The sequence below is a fragment of the Bolinopsis microptera genome, chromosome 1 (genome assembly GCF_026151205.1).
Source record: "Bolinopsis microptera isolate Bmic1 chromosome 1, MBARI_Bmic_1.0, whole genome shotgun sequence".
Lineage (NCBI taxonomy): Eukaryota > Metazoa > Ctenophora > Tentaculata > Lobata > Bolinopsidae > Bolinopsis > Bolinopsis microptera.
This window is the reverse complement of record NC_087072.1, coordinates 24635841-24652141: the sequence shown is the minus strand read 5'-3', so window position 1 is coordinate 24652141 and position 16301 is coordinate 24635841. Positions and strand designations below refer to the sequence as shown.

The 16301-nt window shown below is 38.3% G+C and overlaps 2 protein-coding genes across 3 annotated transcripts; both read left to right on the top strand.

Annotated features, from left to right (window-relative positions):
- Window positions 1-8199: 8199 nt before the first annotated feature.
- LOC134821803 (cilia- and flagella-associated protein 77-like) lies at window positions 8200-11111 on the top strand. 2 transcript variants are annotated; one of them, XM_063832597.1, is made up of 5 exons: window positions 8200-8346; window positions 9360-9523; window positions 9724-9825; window positions 10155-10228; window positions 10639-11111. In XM_063832597.1, exons 2-5 carry the CDS (start codon window positions 9395-9397, stop codon window positions 11003-11005), a joined length of 672 nt encoding a protein of 223 aa, XP_063688667.1. In that variant the 5' UTR covers window positions 8200-8346; window positions 9360-9394; the 3' UTR covers window positions 11006-11111. The 2 variants fall into 2 exon arrangements, with proteins under 2 accessions (XP_063688667.1, XP_063688657.1); XM_063832587.1 differs by having other exon boundaries at window positions 10128-10228.
- Window positions 11112-11401: 290 nt separating this feature from the next.
- LOC134821817 (ciliary microtubule inner protein 2C-like) lies at window positions 11402-14756 on the top strand. Its single transcript, XM_063832608.1, has 5 exons — window positions 11402-11608; window positions 13234-13357; window positions 13522-13689; window positions 13906-14045; window positions 14204-14756. Exons 1-5 carry the CDS (start codon window positions 11535-11537, stop codon window positions 14331-14333), a joined length of 636 nt encoding a protein of 211 aa, XP_063688678.1. The 5' UTR covers window positions 11402-11534; the 3' UTR covers window positions 14334-14756.
- Window positions 14757-16301: the final 1545 nt, after the last annotated feature.

The following is a 16301-nucleotide window of genomic DNA, read 5'->3' as shown; positions in this document are numbered from 1 at the left end:
TGGACGGGTAGAAATTAAAATATAACCTAGGCTAATTCATTCGTATCGAAGACACATTTTTGTTTTGCATTCTACACTGTCTTGAGATGAAGAGGGTAGGATTCTAGATCGTGTGGTATCAAACTGCTATCAAATCTTACCATGATAATCATCTGCGACACTTTCCATGAACAAAACGACCATATATAATAACGGTAATGATGAAGATCAGAATCCTTGTCATGTCTCCATAGATGTAAAGCTGTACTGTTGGGACTCCATCGTAAACGGCACATTTCTTTCATGGTAATGGCGTCCTAACAGAACAATTAAATATGTTGAGTATTCATTTTTCAATCAGATTTTTCACTTTTTAACAGTTTTGCTAAGTTTTGACGGCAAAGCAAAATTTCAAACTTAAACAATTTTTACGATCAAGCAAATGATTTCGAAGTTAGTTCACTGTCATGATCGTAAAGTGACATTTTTTCAGATGCACCCACTGTCTGACTATTTTATAACTGATGAGGATTGAGGAGTGGCAGTTGTTAATTGATATATTCTTCTAATGCTTAGCACGTCGTGAGAATCCCTACTCCGCAATAAGGGGTAAATAGGGGTAGGTGTTCAGCTGAACCTGTAGAAATTAAAACATTATATTTATACCTAGTTTGGCGGATAAAAAAACAAAATCACAGAAGAAAGTGCAGTACTCATAGCTAATTTGACCAAAATGCAAAAGTGACTGCACGTACGAATCACGTTGGAGAAACATTCGTATCGAAAACACATTCGTGCCGTGCACTTTATTATTATAGTACGCGCGCACGATCCAAAGGCGACTAGATAGTACTAGTACTAGTAGAATAGTATATTGTCATGATATGTAGTCAAACAACAAATAGCTAGTTATTTTAAAGACATAGAAGATGTAAATGGTAAAAGTTGCAGTTAGTTTTTAATTACCTGAGGACCCCAGGCTATTATGTTCATAAACATAAATAAAGATTCGGCGGAATGACAGGCTGAGCGCTTAATTGACGATGTCAATTCATGGCAGCTCGGCGCGGCACAGTAGCGCATTTCGCCGATCTAGCCAGTGTCGCTGTGAGAAGCCTTATTAAGTGCGCGGCGCGGCACAGTAACGCATCGCGCTACAAGCTGAGCGCCGCCCAGTAAGTTTTATAAAAAGCGTAAGTATTTGATTGGCAATGATCCTGGATTCTTAATAATAAAGTTGAATTAATAATAACTCAATTTTCTTGCTCGTGAAATTGCATTTAATACCTTTATGTGACAATTCCAGACCTGGGAAACAACTTTTTATAAATAATGTAAAGCTTCTTCGATCGTTCTCCAGTTATAAATATTTAAAAAACAACTGATATCTATCATTTGTTTTTTGGTAATTAACTACAAGTACTTACAAGTTGATTGTATATTTATAACTTTAACCTGCTAGTTTTTTAACTTTGATCTCGAAGAGCTTTAGAAACCAAAGCTTAAAGAACTACATACTTTGAGAAAGTGAAAGATCCGCGGTAGGACACTTAAGCCTAAGGCTAAGGAACACCTAAAAGCCTTAGGGTCTGTCCACACTACGCCATGCGGCGACGGGCCACATGGCGTGGGTCAAAAGGCCCAGTGTGTTTAGAGCTCCCGCCACTAGTCACCGGATTCACACAACGAGGCGCGTAGTGTGTTTAAAGCTCCCGCCAGTTGGCGTGGAAACTCTCGGAGAATATTAGAGGCACGGAATTTTAAAATCCTTGCTAAAAATCCGTGCCTTTATTCCCCTTGCTAAATCCACGCCAAGTGGCACAGTGTGTTTAGAGGACGGCCACTTGGCGGGAGCTCTAAACACAATGTGCCTTTTGACCCACGCCATGTGGCCCGTCGCCAAAAACCACTGTGCTCAACTTGGTTGTAGAGTGTGTTCTAGAAGTAAACCAAAGCCGCTCTCGCCTAGAGTATGATCCATGGCTTTTCTAATGGCCTTTGTTTTAATCCTTTGTTGGTGGGGATCTGGAGTTTGCTTGCCACAATAGAGCAGGAACACTCTTCACATGCAATGCCCATGAATAAAGCATCGTTATGCCATTGGTCTGAGTACCTGCTTTGACTCCTTTCATTATTTCACAGTAAGATAATCTCACACTGACGGGTCTTTACCATTCGCTGCGACATATTACAAGCTGTTATAGAAATCCAAGTTTCTTGGGGTTTAGTGTATGCTAGTCAAAGCTCTCGTCACGTAACACAAACGGCAGGGCGTACCGTATGGTAGAAATGAAACGAGTAAATTGATATGGAGAAATAATTAAATAGATAAGTAATACAAAGTGAACGTAACGGACAGTGCCTGGCTATTGCCCAAATGAGAGGTCAATATTTCCGGGACTACTCTGTCAATGACATATTCGACAACTAACATATCTCCACCATCGTCAACTTTGCAAACCACACTAAACGCTTAATGGTGCCAGAGGAGTTGGACCAGACCGGTGTAACATAGCGACTACTCAAACGTCGTCCTATTTCGCCTCTCTCTTCCACACTTAAGCGTTCGAATCTATGACACATCCCTCAACACTTACCATCATCCTTGATTACACATTTGACCAAAACCCATAATCATGGGTAGAGTGTACCGCTGCCAGTGTCTCTCTTTTCCAAACAAAAGGAAATGATATTAATGTGAGGAACAGTCCGCAAATGCAAATTGATACCGAGAATGAAATCGGTCGCTCGCTTTTTCAAATCAATAAGCTTTATTACAATTCGTGAGCCGTGATCGAATGGAAAAAGCGAGCGACCGATTTCATTCTCGGTATCAATTTGCATTAGCGGACTGTTCCTCAAATTAATATCATTTCCTTTTGTTTGGAAAAGAGAGACACTGGCAGCGGTACACTCTACCCATGATTATGGGTTTTGGTCAAATATCATCTCTTTTTGATTATAATGTCAGGATAATTTACACAGCTAGTCGAAACTTCATTAACAAGGAGGTAATTTCGACGATTTCGAAATTCTGTCTTTGAAAACGTTTCCTTGTGTTTAGTTAGGTATATCTGTCGATAACCGACTGAATATGGCACTTTTTACTCATTCAAGTTGGCATTAAATTCATATATAATGCCATTTAAATATTGTGGAAAGCAGAATATATTCGAAATCACGAATGAGCAAAATTCTCACCTTTCGCACGTGCAAACTTTGAGCGGACGTTGCGTGCGCATACAATATTGAATCACCGTAAATTTTTGCATAGTGGTATTTAATATATAGTTTGATAAGCATGCAAAGTTTCAGAAGATTTCAAAAAGAACTTGGATCACAACGGGACTCCAAAGTTGATAAAAATCGTGAAAATCAAAATTTTTAGTGATTTTAGCTATTTTAAATCAATTTGGGCGTGTCCCCACGTGTGCAACTTTTCGATTTTTAACTTTAAAACTAGCCTATAACACAATTTACACCTTTAAGAAGCAAAATTGAGCTCCACAACCCAAGGGATAGCCCAACACCAGAGAATACTAATTCACAACTTTTGTGTTTTTATAAAATTATTCTTCAAAAAAGCACTAACTTCAATAGCAAATATCTTTATGAAGGAGTAAGGTAGGAAACTTTTCCGGTAGACTTTTAGAATGCTTGAACAATTATCTAAGGTAAAAATGTCCTCAGATTTTGAATAAAATTACTCTTTAATGGTGTAAAATCGATTTGAAAAGTTGTTGTTTTGTCAAAAATCAAGTTTTAAAAACACTTAAATTGATGACGTCATCAAGTGATGATGATGATGATAAATTATTTTTCAATATAAAGTAAAGTAAAGTATAAACGATTATCTTTAAAACCTGTGGTTCGAAATGACTGTATCTTTTATACTTTTGAATCTACGGACACTTAAATGTAGGCTACAATTGACTGCAAAAAGCGTCTATACATATTATTATTATATATCTTCACGACAATCTGTTGTAAAACAGGGGTTCCAGAAAACCCACTTCCCGATACTCCTGAAACATGAAATTTTTTTTACTGTCGACTTGGGCAAGGTCTAGACGCCCTGCAAAGTTTCAGATCTCTAACTCAATTTTAACATGGTTTTTAAGGCACCTGAATATGGCGATTTTGGGTTTTTTACCTAATTTCGTATAACATGCTGGCGCGTATTTTGCGCAAATTTCTTAAAAACCTCCATATAACTATTTCTTATTCCTGTCATCTTTAACATTGAATTAGAATGTTTTGAACTTAAATGTACCTGCTGAACTACTTTCGAAAAAGTCTTAATGCATGGAAAACAATAAAGGGGATATAATAGTATAGGGGGTAAATAGTATTGTGAATATAAGGGCGACGGTAATGCTTGCCAGCATTGTGATCTTGATTCCACCGGCATCCTCCCAGAGGACTGCCATACCCCAGAGGTAGGCAAAGAATTCGAATCCCTTAAAACGATTAAGGGGCAACAATGAAGTGAGCTCTCCACTTCCGGCACTCTGGGTATACTCTCAAAACTTGTCACGCCAAACTGCGTGACGGCACAACGCATTTGCTTGCACCACGTGACACGCCGTCTCGCCAATGAGCACTCCATGCTTCCATGCTAGCAGTCACCCTGCGGTCGCAAAAACCAACCACAGGTCTGGCTGTCACAGGAATTAAACAAGAATTAAACAGGATAATATACGGATACCTTGTCGAGTTGTCGGACCTTATTTGGACGGACATTAAATGAACAGACATAATTATGAACGGACATTAATATGAACACTAGATCAGAAGGCATTCAAAACCATCAAAAATCCGAATTTTTTGATATCTTTGGATATCAGTAAGCAATCATAATTTAAGGAATCGAGTAGTTCACTTATATAGTCAAGTTTTAAAATATTCAATAATCTCCCCAGTAGACAATAATCTCTTTGCTGTATAACTATAGCTGCGGTGTAATCTGCCCAGGCACATTCAACACAAGGTTTATGGTACAGATGGTTTTGAAACTGGTTTACAAAAGAACTGGTCTTTGTTAGCTTCTGGTGCATGATTAATGAGGACCGCGTATCCAAATTTATGCGTTTACATTCCTCGTTTTGGTATAAAATTAAAATCCTAAACTACGTGTCTTGCTGTGATACTGATAGTCTGCTAAGCGCTATACAATAGCTCATGAAAATTCAAAAGCACGAACAGCTGTGTCTTGACTCTATAGGTACTATATAAAAATGTAAATTCTACTGTACTTAAAATATTGGTCGCCGCGCCGCTTATATAGCTAATAGCCTCCCTCTCCACCGAATCTTCAAACATTTAACCGAGCTTGGAAAATCACAGTAATCAGTTCCTGTGGTAACGCATCGTCAAAATTAGAAGGACACCAAAATCCATTATATAATTTGACCAAAACCCATAATCATGGGTAGAGTGAACCGCTGCCAGTGTCTCTCTTTTCCACACAAAAGGAAATGATATTAATTTGAGGAACCGTCCGCAAATGCAAATTGATACCGAGAATGAAATCGGTCGCTCGCTTTTCCCATTCAATAAGCTTTATTACAATTCCTAAGCCGTGAATGAATGGGAAAAGCGAGCGACCGATTTCATTCTCGGTATCAATTTGCATTTGCGGACGGTTCCTCAAATTAATATCATTTCCTTTTGTTTGGAAAAGAGAGACACTGGCAGCGGTTCACTCTACCCATGATTATGGGTTTTGGTCAAATATCGTCTCTTTTTGATTATAATGTCAGGATAATTTACACAGTCAAAACTTCATTAATAAGGAGGTAATTTCAACGATTTCGAAATTTTACCTTTGAAAACATTTCCTTGTGTTCAGGTAGGTATATCTGTCGATAACTGACTGAATATGGCACTTTTTACTCATTCAAGTTGGCATTTAATTCATATATAATGCCATTTAAATATCGTGGGAAAGCAGAATATATTCGAAATCACGAATGAGCAAAATTCTCACCTTTCGCACGTGCAAACTTTGAGCGGTCATTGCGTGCGCATACAATATTGAATCACCGTAAATTTTTGCATAGTGTTATTTGATATATAATTAGATAAGCATGCAAAGTTTCAGAAGATTTCAAAAAGAACTTGGATCACAGCGGGACTCCAAAGTTGATAAAAATCGTGAAAATAACAATTTTTAGTGATATAAGCTATTTTAAATCAATTTGGGCGTGTCCCCACGTGTGCAACTTTTCGATTTTCAACTTTAAAACTAGCCTATAACACAATTTAGAGCTATAAGAAGCAAAATTGAGCTCCACAACCCAAGGGATGGTCCAACACCAGAGAATACTAATTCACAACTTTTGTGTTTTTATAAAATTATTCTTCAAAAAACCACTAACTTCAATAGCGAATATCTTTATGAAGGAGTAAGGTAGGAAACTTTTCCGGTAGATTTTCAGAATGCTTGAACAATTATTTAAGGTAAAAATGTCCTCAGATTTTGAATAAAATTACTTTTTAATGGTGTAAAATCGATTTGAAAAGTTGTTATTTTGTCAAAAATCAAGTTTAAAAAACACTTAACTTGATGACGTCATCAAGTGATGATGATGACGTTAAATTATTTTTCAATATAATGGAAACTGGAGTGTAAACGATTATCTTCAAGACCTGTGGTTCGAAATGACTGTATCTTTTATACTTTTGAATCTACGGACACTTGAATCTAGGCTACAATTGACTGCCAATTGACTGCCAAAGCGTCTATACATAGATAGATATACCTTATCGGACCTTATTTGGACGGACATTACATGAACGGACATAATTATGAACGGACATTAATACGAACGTTCGAAGGCATTCAAAACCATCAAAAATCCGAATTTTTTTCAATTTTTTGACGTTTTTTTAATTTCAGCAAATGATTTTTAAATCCATTTTTATACAGTAAGTAAGAAAAGCAGTCATTAAGCAGTAAAAATGTTAAAATATGTGTATATGATCAATTTCTAATATCACATATCCTCTTCATCAAATGGGTTTTCGTGCATGAAATAGTCCATGCTTAAAGCATCAGTGATTTCTAGCTTTATGGAAACCTTTTTTATCAAACTACCCCGGTCCTGTATTTCAGTGTTAACTTTTACCAGCCATTCGGCGTGAAGTGGTTGAAAAATTTCAACGGACTTTAACTTGGACGGACACTAATTGAACGGACTTTATTTGAACGGACATTAAGATGAACGCTAGGGCCTCCAGCGTTCAAGTAATGTCCGTCCAAATAAGGTCCGATAAGGTACTTCAGTCTTCACGACAATCTGTTGTAAAACAGGGGTTCCAGAAAACCCACTTCCCGATACTCCTGAAACATGAAATTTTTTTACAGTCGATTTGGACAAGGTCTAGACGCCCTGCAACGTTTCAGATCTCTGACTCAATTTTAACATGGTTTTTAAGGCACCTGAATATGGCGATTTTGGGTTTTTTACCTAATTTCGTATAACATGCTGGCGCGTATTTTGCGCAAATTTCTTAAAAACCTCCACATAACTATTTCTTATTCCTGTCATCTTTAACATTGAATTAGAATGTTTTGAACTTAAATATGCCTGCTGAACTACTTTCGATGAGTCTTAATGCCTGGAAAACAATAAAGGGGATATAATAGTATAGGGGTTAAATTGTGTTGTGAATATAAGGGCAACGGTTATGCTTGCCAGCATTGTGATTGCAGAGATTGAAAATCATTTTGTGGTCTTGGAGTAAGAATGTTACAACTTACCGACTTATATAATATTCGCGTGTGCTGCAGTAAGGCAGTACACATACCATGCTGACTGCTCAATGAAAACCGATGTTCAAAATTATGATTATGATCAGTTAAAACTAAATACTATTAGTTGGGACGCCTCTGCAGTTGCCTAGGTCTCAGTCTCACAAGTTTAAAGTTTTAAATCAAACTTAAACTATATGAATTATGCGAATCGCGAATCACACATTCACAGTTCACACTAATACTCTAATAGTATCTATACCTATAAGTTTCAAGTTACAACCATTACATCGGCGATTGCCCGATCGGCCTAATAATAATATGGAATTGGAAATGCCAGGCTAAAAACGGCTACTCAATCCTGAACGCAATTCTTGACCATTGCAATCCGCGCCTGATTTCGCCGTTTCCATGATAACGCGCTTTGTTGCACGTGCAGGTTATGCTCGCGCGGATAGCGCGACGTTAACTTTATCAAGGTAATTCTAATGATTTTACAGCAGTTTTGTGGACCATCTTTTACGATTTTAGCAGCTTTTCAAGAGATATTCTGATATCAAACAACGATCATACTCCAACTGCAGCAGATCACAATCACCTCTTTACGGCAGGTAAGATTAAAATATATTCCTTACATGGTGTCTTGGCAACGGAATTGTGTTGTGGGCATATTATGCTGAATACCGAGGCTTTAGGCTTATGATCACTTTAGTTTAATGTTTTAATTTCTGTATTAAAGTCCAGTGTTTGTTTGTGCTGATCCTTGTGTATATAATGATGGGACTCGAGTCCCACAAGTCTGTGTCTTGAAATCTCGCAATGAAGTCTTGCTGAATGCTTCAGTCTTTCGGTGCCTTCAATCGAGACGAAAGTACTAAGGTTATTTCGTGGAACTAAGCAACCTTTATGACGCAAATACGGATCATATTTCCACACTGGGCCAGGATATTAGATTTTCTGCTGAGAAACTTGATTATAAAGTTGCAATCGGCATGGTAATACACTTCACACACTTAAACCTTGTGATCCACTTTAATAGCCATATAATAACGCTAGTAATGTGGTCAAAACCAGGATCCAATCCCCGGATTGTTTTTGCTGTAGTGCATGATGGGAGTCCTCTGAAACCGTATGGAAGTTCATCAGCTCCAATGAATGCTTGTGATAGCTAAGTTGTACTGTACAAGTTATACATGCAGTGATGTGCCTTTATCTTACTACTGCTCTACTGGTTGCTTGTTCAATATAAGCTGCTATTTGTACTTGGCTGAGTGATCGATCGTATTTTCAGCACATTTAATATGCTGACTATTGTCGCAAGTTAATTTCCATTGCTTCTGTTTATATTGGATTTCTAAGAACTGTGTCTAAGAACTGATGAAATAATGCGGCTTCAATGTCTATACAGAACTTTTAGGACGGCACTATGAAAATTTAAGTTGGTGCAGATGGTATTGGTAGATTAAGCATTGATAAAGTTGGATTATCTTTTGTGGCATCGAATTCTGTCGATTATGAAACAATAGCTTGTTCTAATTTTATAAATACTTAAATAAGCTTATCTTTACCGAAGAAATGCATATTTCAATTCTTTTTATAATATTCGTCTATCATCACTGTCTAGAACGGGTTGAATGCGATAAAAGTGAAACCAGAAACATGTCGGCGTTACTGAGCGACCAAGTAGTGTTGGGGGAGCCGAGGAACGAAATGAACCCTCTTCTGGTAAAACCACCTCTGGGAAGGCCCCTAACTCGCTGCTACACCGCACCCTACAACGCAAACGGGGTAAGCACTAAACACAGACATATTTGGTGTAAAACTGTGTGGAATCAGTGTCCAAAATCAGGGAAAATTTTTTGATTCTCGTGGCCTGCAAAAAAGGAATAATATCTGATTGAATTAAAATTGTTACCATGCCATAATTTTACTGAACCATAATCTGATTTAATTTTGACAATGCAAAGTAAAGATTATTGAAATTTCAGACGTTTGGACAATGCTACAACTTTATCGACGGTGGTGTTCCAGCAGCACTGAACCATTTCAACATTGCTGTTGTAAAACCTTACAATAAAAACGGATTTGTGGTGAGACACATAATGTTCGGGCTTTGATCAAACTGATTCTGATGAAATTCATTATTTATTACTAAGTGCCTGCTCTAACTTCGAGTTAGAGCCAGTGCTTTATCGCCAACATAAAATTTAGTGGCTTTCATTACCAAAGACAAATCGGTCTCCGAGCACAAATGTGGGTATCACAGATCTTAGAACTTGAACTGTTTATCGTTGCGTATTGTTACAGTTAAGTTTAGGAACTTCAAAGATTTTTACTTAATTCATGGCTGTGTAACAGCCGGCTGTAACAATAATATTGAGGGTTTTTTCAGAAAGATTTTATTACACTCAACAAACAGGCCGCCACTGCTGGTTTAGTTAAAGCCGAAGAACAACAGGCCTACCGGGCTTCTCATCAAGTTTTGAAAGCCAAGTACGTTTATCATCGTTCGTCCTATTTCGGTTATGATTTTGATTCGACAGTTCAAATTTTGAAACTTACAACTATAATACTGTACTTATTTGTTTTCTGCAGTAGAGCGGTGAGCACGTGTGGTGGCTATCACACGATAGACCAGAGGATCATTACATATGATGTGCACAGCTTTTCATATTTTATCATAAAGCATCAGTGTTCTAGTCTCATTGTTAGACACTGGACAGGTGTTTTATTCACGATCATATTCAACATCGTGGGGGGCCTTAGGTACTATGTCGATCATTCAATTTAGCTTTGCTGCGATTTCTTCTCATGAATGTCATGACACACGCAAATGCAGTAAAGTTATTTTAGCATGGAAGTAAGAGCGTTATCATTTACTTTCTTGACTCAACCAATCACAGGGCTGCTAAGACAATGGTATTAACGTATCCCAAGAAAATGTCTCCAGACTTCATGACCTTTGGCGTCCCAACTAGACCCTCCACTCCAGTCTACGACTTGTTGGAGAACAGTTACCAAGAGAGATGGATCAGAGGGATGAGGGACGCCGAGCATGCACAGAGGGAACAGGATAAGCAAGCTAAGCGGAGCAACAACATCCAGGACACCAGGACATCACTGATGAGGAAGAAAGTTGTCAAGGTGGAGGACTCCAAACTCTGGCACATGACCAGATGGGGAAAAGTCAAGCCTTTTCTCAACACTTTTCCGAGTGAGAAGGCGAAAGTCAAAGCCATGAGTAGACATTATCAGCAGAAAACGGCTTGAGAATGAGACTTTTCAATGTTTTGACTCGAAGAAAACGAGTAGATTTAGCCCGACAATCGCGGTTTAAAACAATGATGTGATCATTTTTAAAGATTTTAGTTTGTCATTGAGCTGGCTTCCATTTATTGACACATTGATAATTCAATACTTGAGCATTATGATGCATTTAGATTTTATCGTAAGCATGTATTATTGTAAATTTCACATTTATTAAAGTTGACCATTTTACAAATAAAATACTTGATTCTGCCCCTCAACTTCATGAATTTTCGCACGATTTGTAAATATCTATCAAGCAGATTTTTAAATTCACTAAAGAGTATGCGGTCTTCCACAGTGCCATTAACGTCTTAATATTTTCTTTACGAACTAACTTGTTTCTTCTCTGATAGCATGTATAACTAGCTCAGCCTCACGAAGTCTTGACGAGGGTACAACTAGATTAAGATAAGCTACTGGAATCTTTCACAGCAGAACCTTAGAAAAAGACGCCTAACCTCTCGTAGTAACCGACAGGACCACTGCAGAGATGATATCAAACGACTACCCTCGACTGGTAACCACTAACACCTGGTCATACCCCAAACCTTGCCATAAACCAGGGTAACTTAAGCTACTTTCTTTATCTTTGCCATAATATCTCGACGTCATATGTTTACAGCTTTTGTTTTCGGGAACTTGATCAGGTACCGAGGCTACAACCTCATAATAAACCCTAGAACTTGATCAGGTACCAGGGCTACAACCCCATAATAAACCCTAGAATTGATCAGGTACCAGGGTTACAACCTCATAATAAACTCTAGAACTTGATCAGGTATCAGGGCTACAACCCCATAATAAACCCTAGAACTTGATCAGGTACCAGGGCTACAACCCCATAATAAACCCTAGAACTTAATCAGTTACCGGGGCTACAACCCCATAATAAACCCTAGAACTTGATCAGGTACCAGGGCTACAACCCCATAATAAACCCTAGAATTGATCAGGTACCAGGGTTACAACCTCATAATAAACTCTAGAACTTGATCAGGTATCAGGGCTACAACCTCATAATAAACCCTAGAATTGATCAAGTACCTAGGCTACAACCCCATAATAAACCCTAGAATTGATCAGGTACCAAGGCTACAACCCCATAATAATCTCTAGAACTTGATCAGGTACCAGGGCTACAACCCCATAATAAACTCTAGAACTTGATCAGGTATCAGGGCTACCACCCCATAATAAACCCTAGAACTTGATCAGGTACCAGGGCTACAACCCCATAATAAACCCTAGAACTTAATCAGGTACCAGGGCTACCACCCCATAATAAACCCTAGAACTTGATCAGGTACCAGGGCTACAACCCCATAATAAACCCTAGAACTTGATCAAGTACCTAGGCTACAACCCCATAATAAACCCTAGAATTGATCAGGTACCAGGGCTACAACCCCATAATAATCTCTAGAACTTGATCAGGTACCAGGGCTACAACCCCATAATAAACCCTAGAACTTAATCAGGTACCAGGGCTACAACCTCATAATAAACTCTAGAACTTGATCAGGTACCAGGGCTACAACCCCATAATAATCTCTAGAACTTGATCAGGTACCAGGGCTACAACCTCATAATAAACCCTAGATCTTGATCAGGTACCAGGGCTACAACCCCAAAATAAACCCTAGAACTTGATCAGGTACCAGGGCTACCACCCCATAATAAACCCTAGATCTTGATCAGGTACCAGGGCTACATCCCCATAATAAACCCTAGAACTTGATCAGGTACCAGGGCTACCACCCCATAATAAACCCTAGAACTTGATCAGGTACCAGGGCTACAACCCCATAATAAACCCTAGAACTTAATCAGGTACCAGGGCTACCACCCCATAATAAACCCTAGAACTTGATCAGGTACCAGGGCTACAACCCCATAATAAACCCTAGAACTTAATCAGTTACCAGGGCTACAATCCCATAAAAACCCTAGAAATTGATCAGGTACCAGGGCTACAACCCCATAATAAACTCTAGAACTTGATCAGGTACCAGGGCTACTACATCCCCATAATAAACCCTAGAACTTGATCAGGTACCAGGGCTACCACCCCATAATAAACCCTAGAACTTGATCAGGTACCAGGGCTACAACCCCATAATAAACTCTAGAACTTGATCAGGTACCAGGGCTACTGCAACCCGGCATAATAAACTCTAGAACTTGATCAGGTACCAGGGCTACATCCCCACTCTAAACCACATGTACGGTGAAACATTTGGCAATGCTACTGAGAAGTATTTCTTGGACCAGCGGAGCAAAACACTAAACAGTTCTACATATCCTGCCAAAAGGGTGAGTAGGGGTGAATACCTTTTTTAACTGAAACAGGATGTTGAAATAGGTCTAACAGAATGACTATTTAATCGCTTAGGTAGATTTAGATTGTAGATCATACCTACCAAATAGCTCAAACAAATCTTAATCTATCAGATAATTATTTCACCCCTGTCCCTCAGGGAGGGACACCGATAACGGAGTTCCCTAAGATCTACACAGACCCGAGGCTGGTGATAGGAACCAGAGACAGGACCAGGGAGAGGTGGAGATCTCCACCCAACTACAGGATGATCAACTACTCTTCAGACCTTACTAACCGCAACCAGGACATTCAGAAAATGAACGAAGTTAGTGATTACCTAGTCAATATTTGTTAATGATAAGTTTTTTGTGGACTGATCCATCTACCACTATCGAATCATGCTTATTTAAACGGGATTTTGTGGAGAACGAACTACGAAGCGTGCATAAATATATATATATTCATGCATGATTTTAATTGTGTACATTTAAAACTAGGACCATATGCAAATTGAAACCGTTAAAATAATTATATCTCACAGGACTTGATACAGAAGCAGAGAGAGGTGTACAAAGATAAAACAGGGTGCAATTCCCGGATACAGTTCTTTGTGCTGCCGAACCCTACAGACTGTGAAAGGTTCAGAAAAGTGGAGCAATACAAGTACAAGAAAAACAACATGTGAGTCGTAGTCTGCAACTTTGCACACTTGTCACGCATTGATTCAGATAACATTGAATAATAACCAATGAACATGGAGAGTCGTCTAATTCTACGATAAACACAGGATATCAGTTTTCAGAATGTTTAAGCTGAAAACTTAACGTTTTGCGTTTTAGGGATAACGAAGCCACGACGAATGCCGTACGTTTTGCAATGAACGGCAGAAACATAGCGAGCTCGTTTGACGATAAGAGAAGCGACGTAAGAACTAGAATGATGAGGGACATTCACTTTGAGAGACGTTAATTATGGAGCCATGTGACAGTATAGAAGTATAAAGACATGGTGTTGGGACAAGACGTCTGGACAATACCATTTCAAGTGCAGCAAGACTGCTAGGGATTACCCTCACCCTGGACAATGCTGGTGCATAATGTCAATTTAGATTTAGATTCATTTTTAATTATGATTTGCTTGTCGGGAAAATATGCTTTATTTTCGAAAATAAGTGTATGAATCGATTTTATGTCAATGAAGATTAATCGTTATGTCAAATTTCACTCTATACGGCAGCAGGATAATTTTTGTATCACAATTCAAATCAATTGCTGATCAATTTTTGATATTTCGACCAACATTATCATAATTATGGGACTGTTTTTTTTCGATAAATTTTGATGTAAAATAACTAAAGTTTGATTTATTTTTCTCACTAAAATTATAATAATCACCACTGTGTGTTTCCCTTCGTGTCCAAAAGCATTATAATAATCTAAATCACCTATATTATAATTCGAAAGTTTCTTCTTTTTGTCTGACCGCCCACTTACAAATTAAATGAGAAATCGCCTAAGTGCATAGTAACGCAGTTGGAAACGCGCACACACAAAGATTGTTGGAACGTCAATTTGATCAGTTTTTTGTCTGCATATTACGTTGTCATGTATAATGTTTTACATTTTAAACGGCTGTATCATCGGTTATGATTTTTTGATGCGATCACAAAAGTTGACATCAAAAACACAAAAAAGTACTATTATCTTCCTCCCTGTGACCACTGACCCCGCGCCGGCCTTACCTGGGGACCCCGCGGACCCCAGGCTATTATATTGTATATTCATGTTCATAATCATGGATAGAGATTTGGTGGAATGACAGGCTGAGCGCCGCCCAGTAAACCCCGGCCTTTCATTAATAATATAATATAAAACATTTAATGACAGCTGAAACCGTCCTCAGACCTCAATGGGTGCTGATAGAAATTTTGACCTACAAGTGGTATTTTGATTTCTCTCTGATAAACTATAAAAGCAAACGAACTGTTAAATTAAGTGAAACAGTGAAAATAGCATTACTATTAGCTGTAGAACTAGAAGTATGGAATGGGACAGCCTAGTGCTCACGAGATTTACCGAATTGCTGTTGTTAGCTATGTTATTCCATTTCCTTGTAGCGCGAGCGCTTATTGTTTACCCATTGTTTTATGAAGGATTATGTGATTAAGCTTAATAGGGGGAAGCCTAGAATCCTTGCTTGCGCGAACAGGAATTTATCAAGGTGTATGGCATCGCAACTAGGTAATTTTCTTGTAAGAGGGCAATTATGTAACTGAATGTTGGACTCAAAGCTGTAAAATTAGGTTATGATTATTATGTTCTGCAAGATATAAGCGACAACCATTTTCATCGACGAAGAGCAGCCCAGAAGGTTTAAGGTAGCGTACTATCAGTATAATTTCACCAATTATAGGGTTTGTCAGTGAACAATGCTTTATCAATTATTTGGTGGACGTCGTCCCTTCGCTGACCATCTGGAAGGGTTGGCATTGTCAACCAATCAATTATTATCCATGATGCTCCCCTTAAACGATAATATTGTCTCTAACAGGATATTGCTTGATTTAGGCGTGTTCAGAGAGGTCTTACCAGTTTACCAGTACTTAGGGGTGCTTGTGAATTGGTAATTTAACGACATATAAACAGACACTTTAAGTTTATGCACAGTGCGCACTTAATAAAACAAATATTTAATAAAACAAATATTTATTTTTACGGCACAATCAAACAATATCATTATCAATAATAAATAAATCAGGGGAGGTTTGAGAGGTTTCAAGTGCCGAAGGCCACTGCTTATCTTTAGGATTTGAGAGTGACCTGTGCTTAAAACCCCCTCAACCATCCACTACGTCAATATACTTATTATACAAATATAGAAAAATATAATTATTTAAGCTAAAATTGCTTATTGGTCTAGTTTGGTGACATAGGAGAG

What these genes read in the sequence shown, in the direction of transcription:
- LOC134821817 (XM_063832608.1), top strand. Translation starts at nt 11,535, where the DNA reads ATGATATCAAACGACTACCCTCGACTGGTAACCACTAACACCTGGTCA. An exon ending in AAACCTTGCCATAAACCAGG is followed by an intron (nt 11,609 to 13,233) that starts GTAACTTAAGCT and finishes GAACTTGATCAG; the next exon opens with GTACCAGGGCTACATCCCCA. An exon ending in ACATTCAGAAAATGAACGAA is followed by an intron (nt 13,690 to 13,905) that starts GTTAGTGATTAC and finishes TATATCTCACAG; the next exon opens with GACTTGATACAGAAGCAGAG.
- LOC134821803 (XM_063832587.1), top strand. Translation starts at nt 9,395, where the DNA reads ATGTCGGCGTTACTGAGCGACCAAGTAGTGTTGGGGGAGCCGAGGAAC. An exon ending in ACAATAAAAACGGATTTGTG is followed by an intron (nt 9,826 to 10,127) that starts GTGAGACACATA and finishes GGGTTTTTTCAG; the next exon opens with AAAGATTTTATTACACTCAA. An exon ending in CATCAAGTTTTGAAAGCCAA is followed by an intron (nt 10,229 to 10,638) that starts GTACGTTTATCA and finishes AACCAATCACAG; the next exon opens with GGCTGCTAAGACAATGGTAT.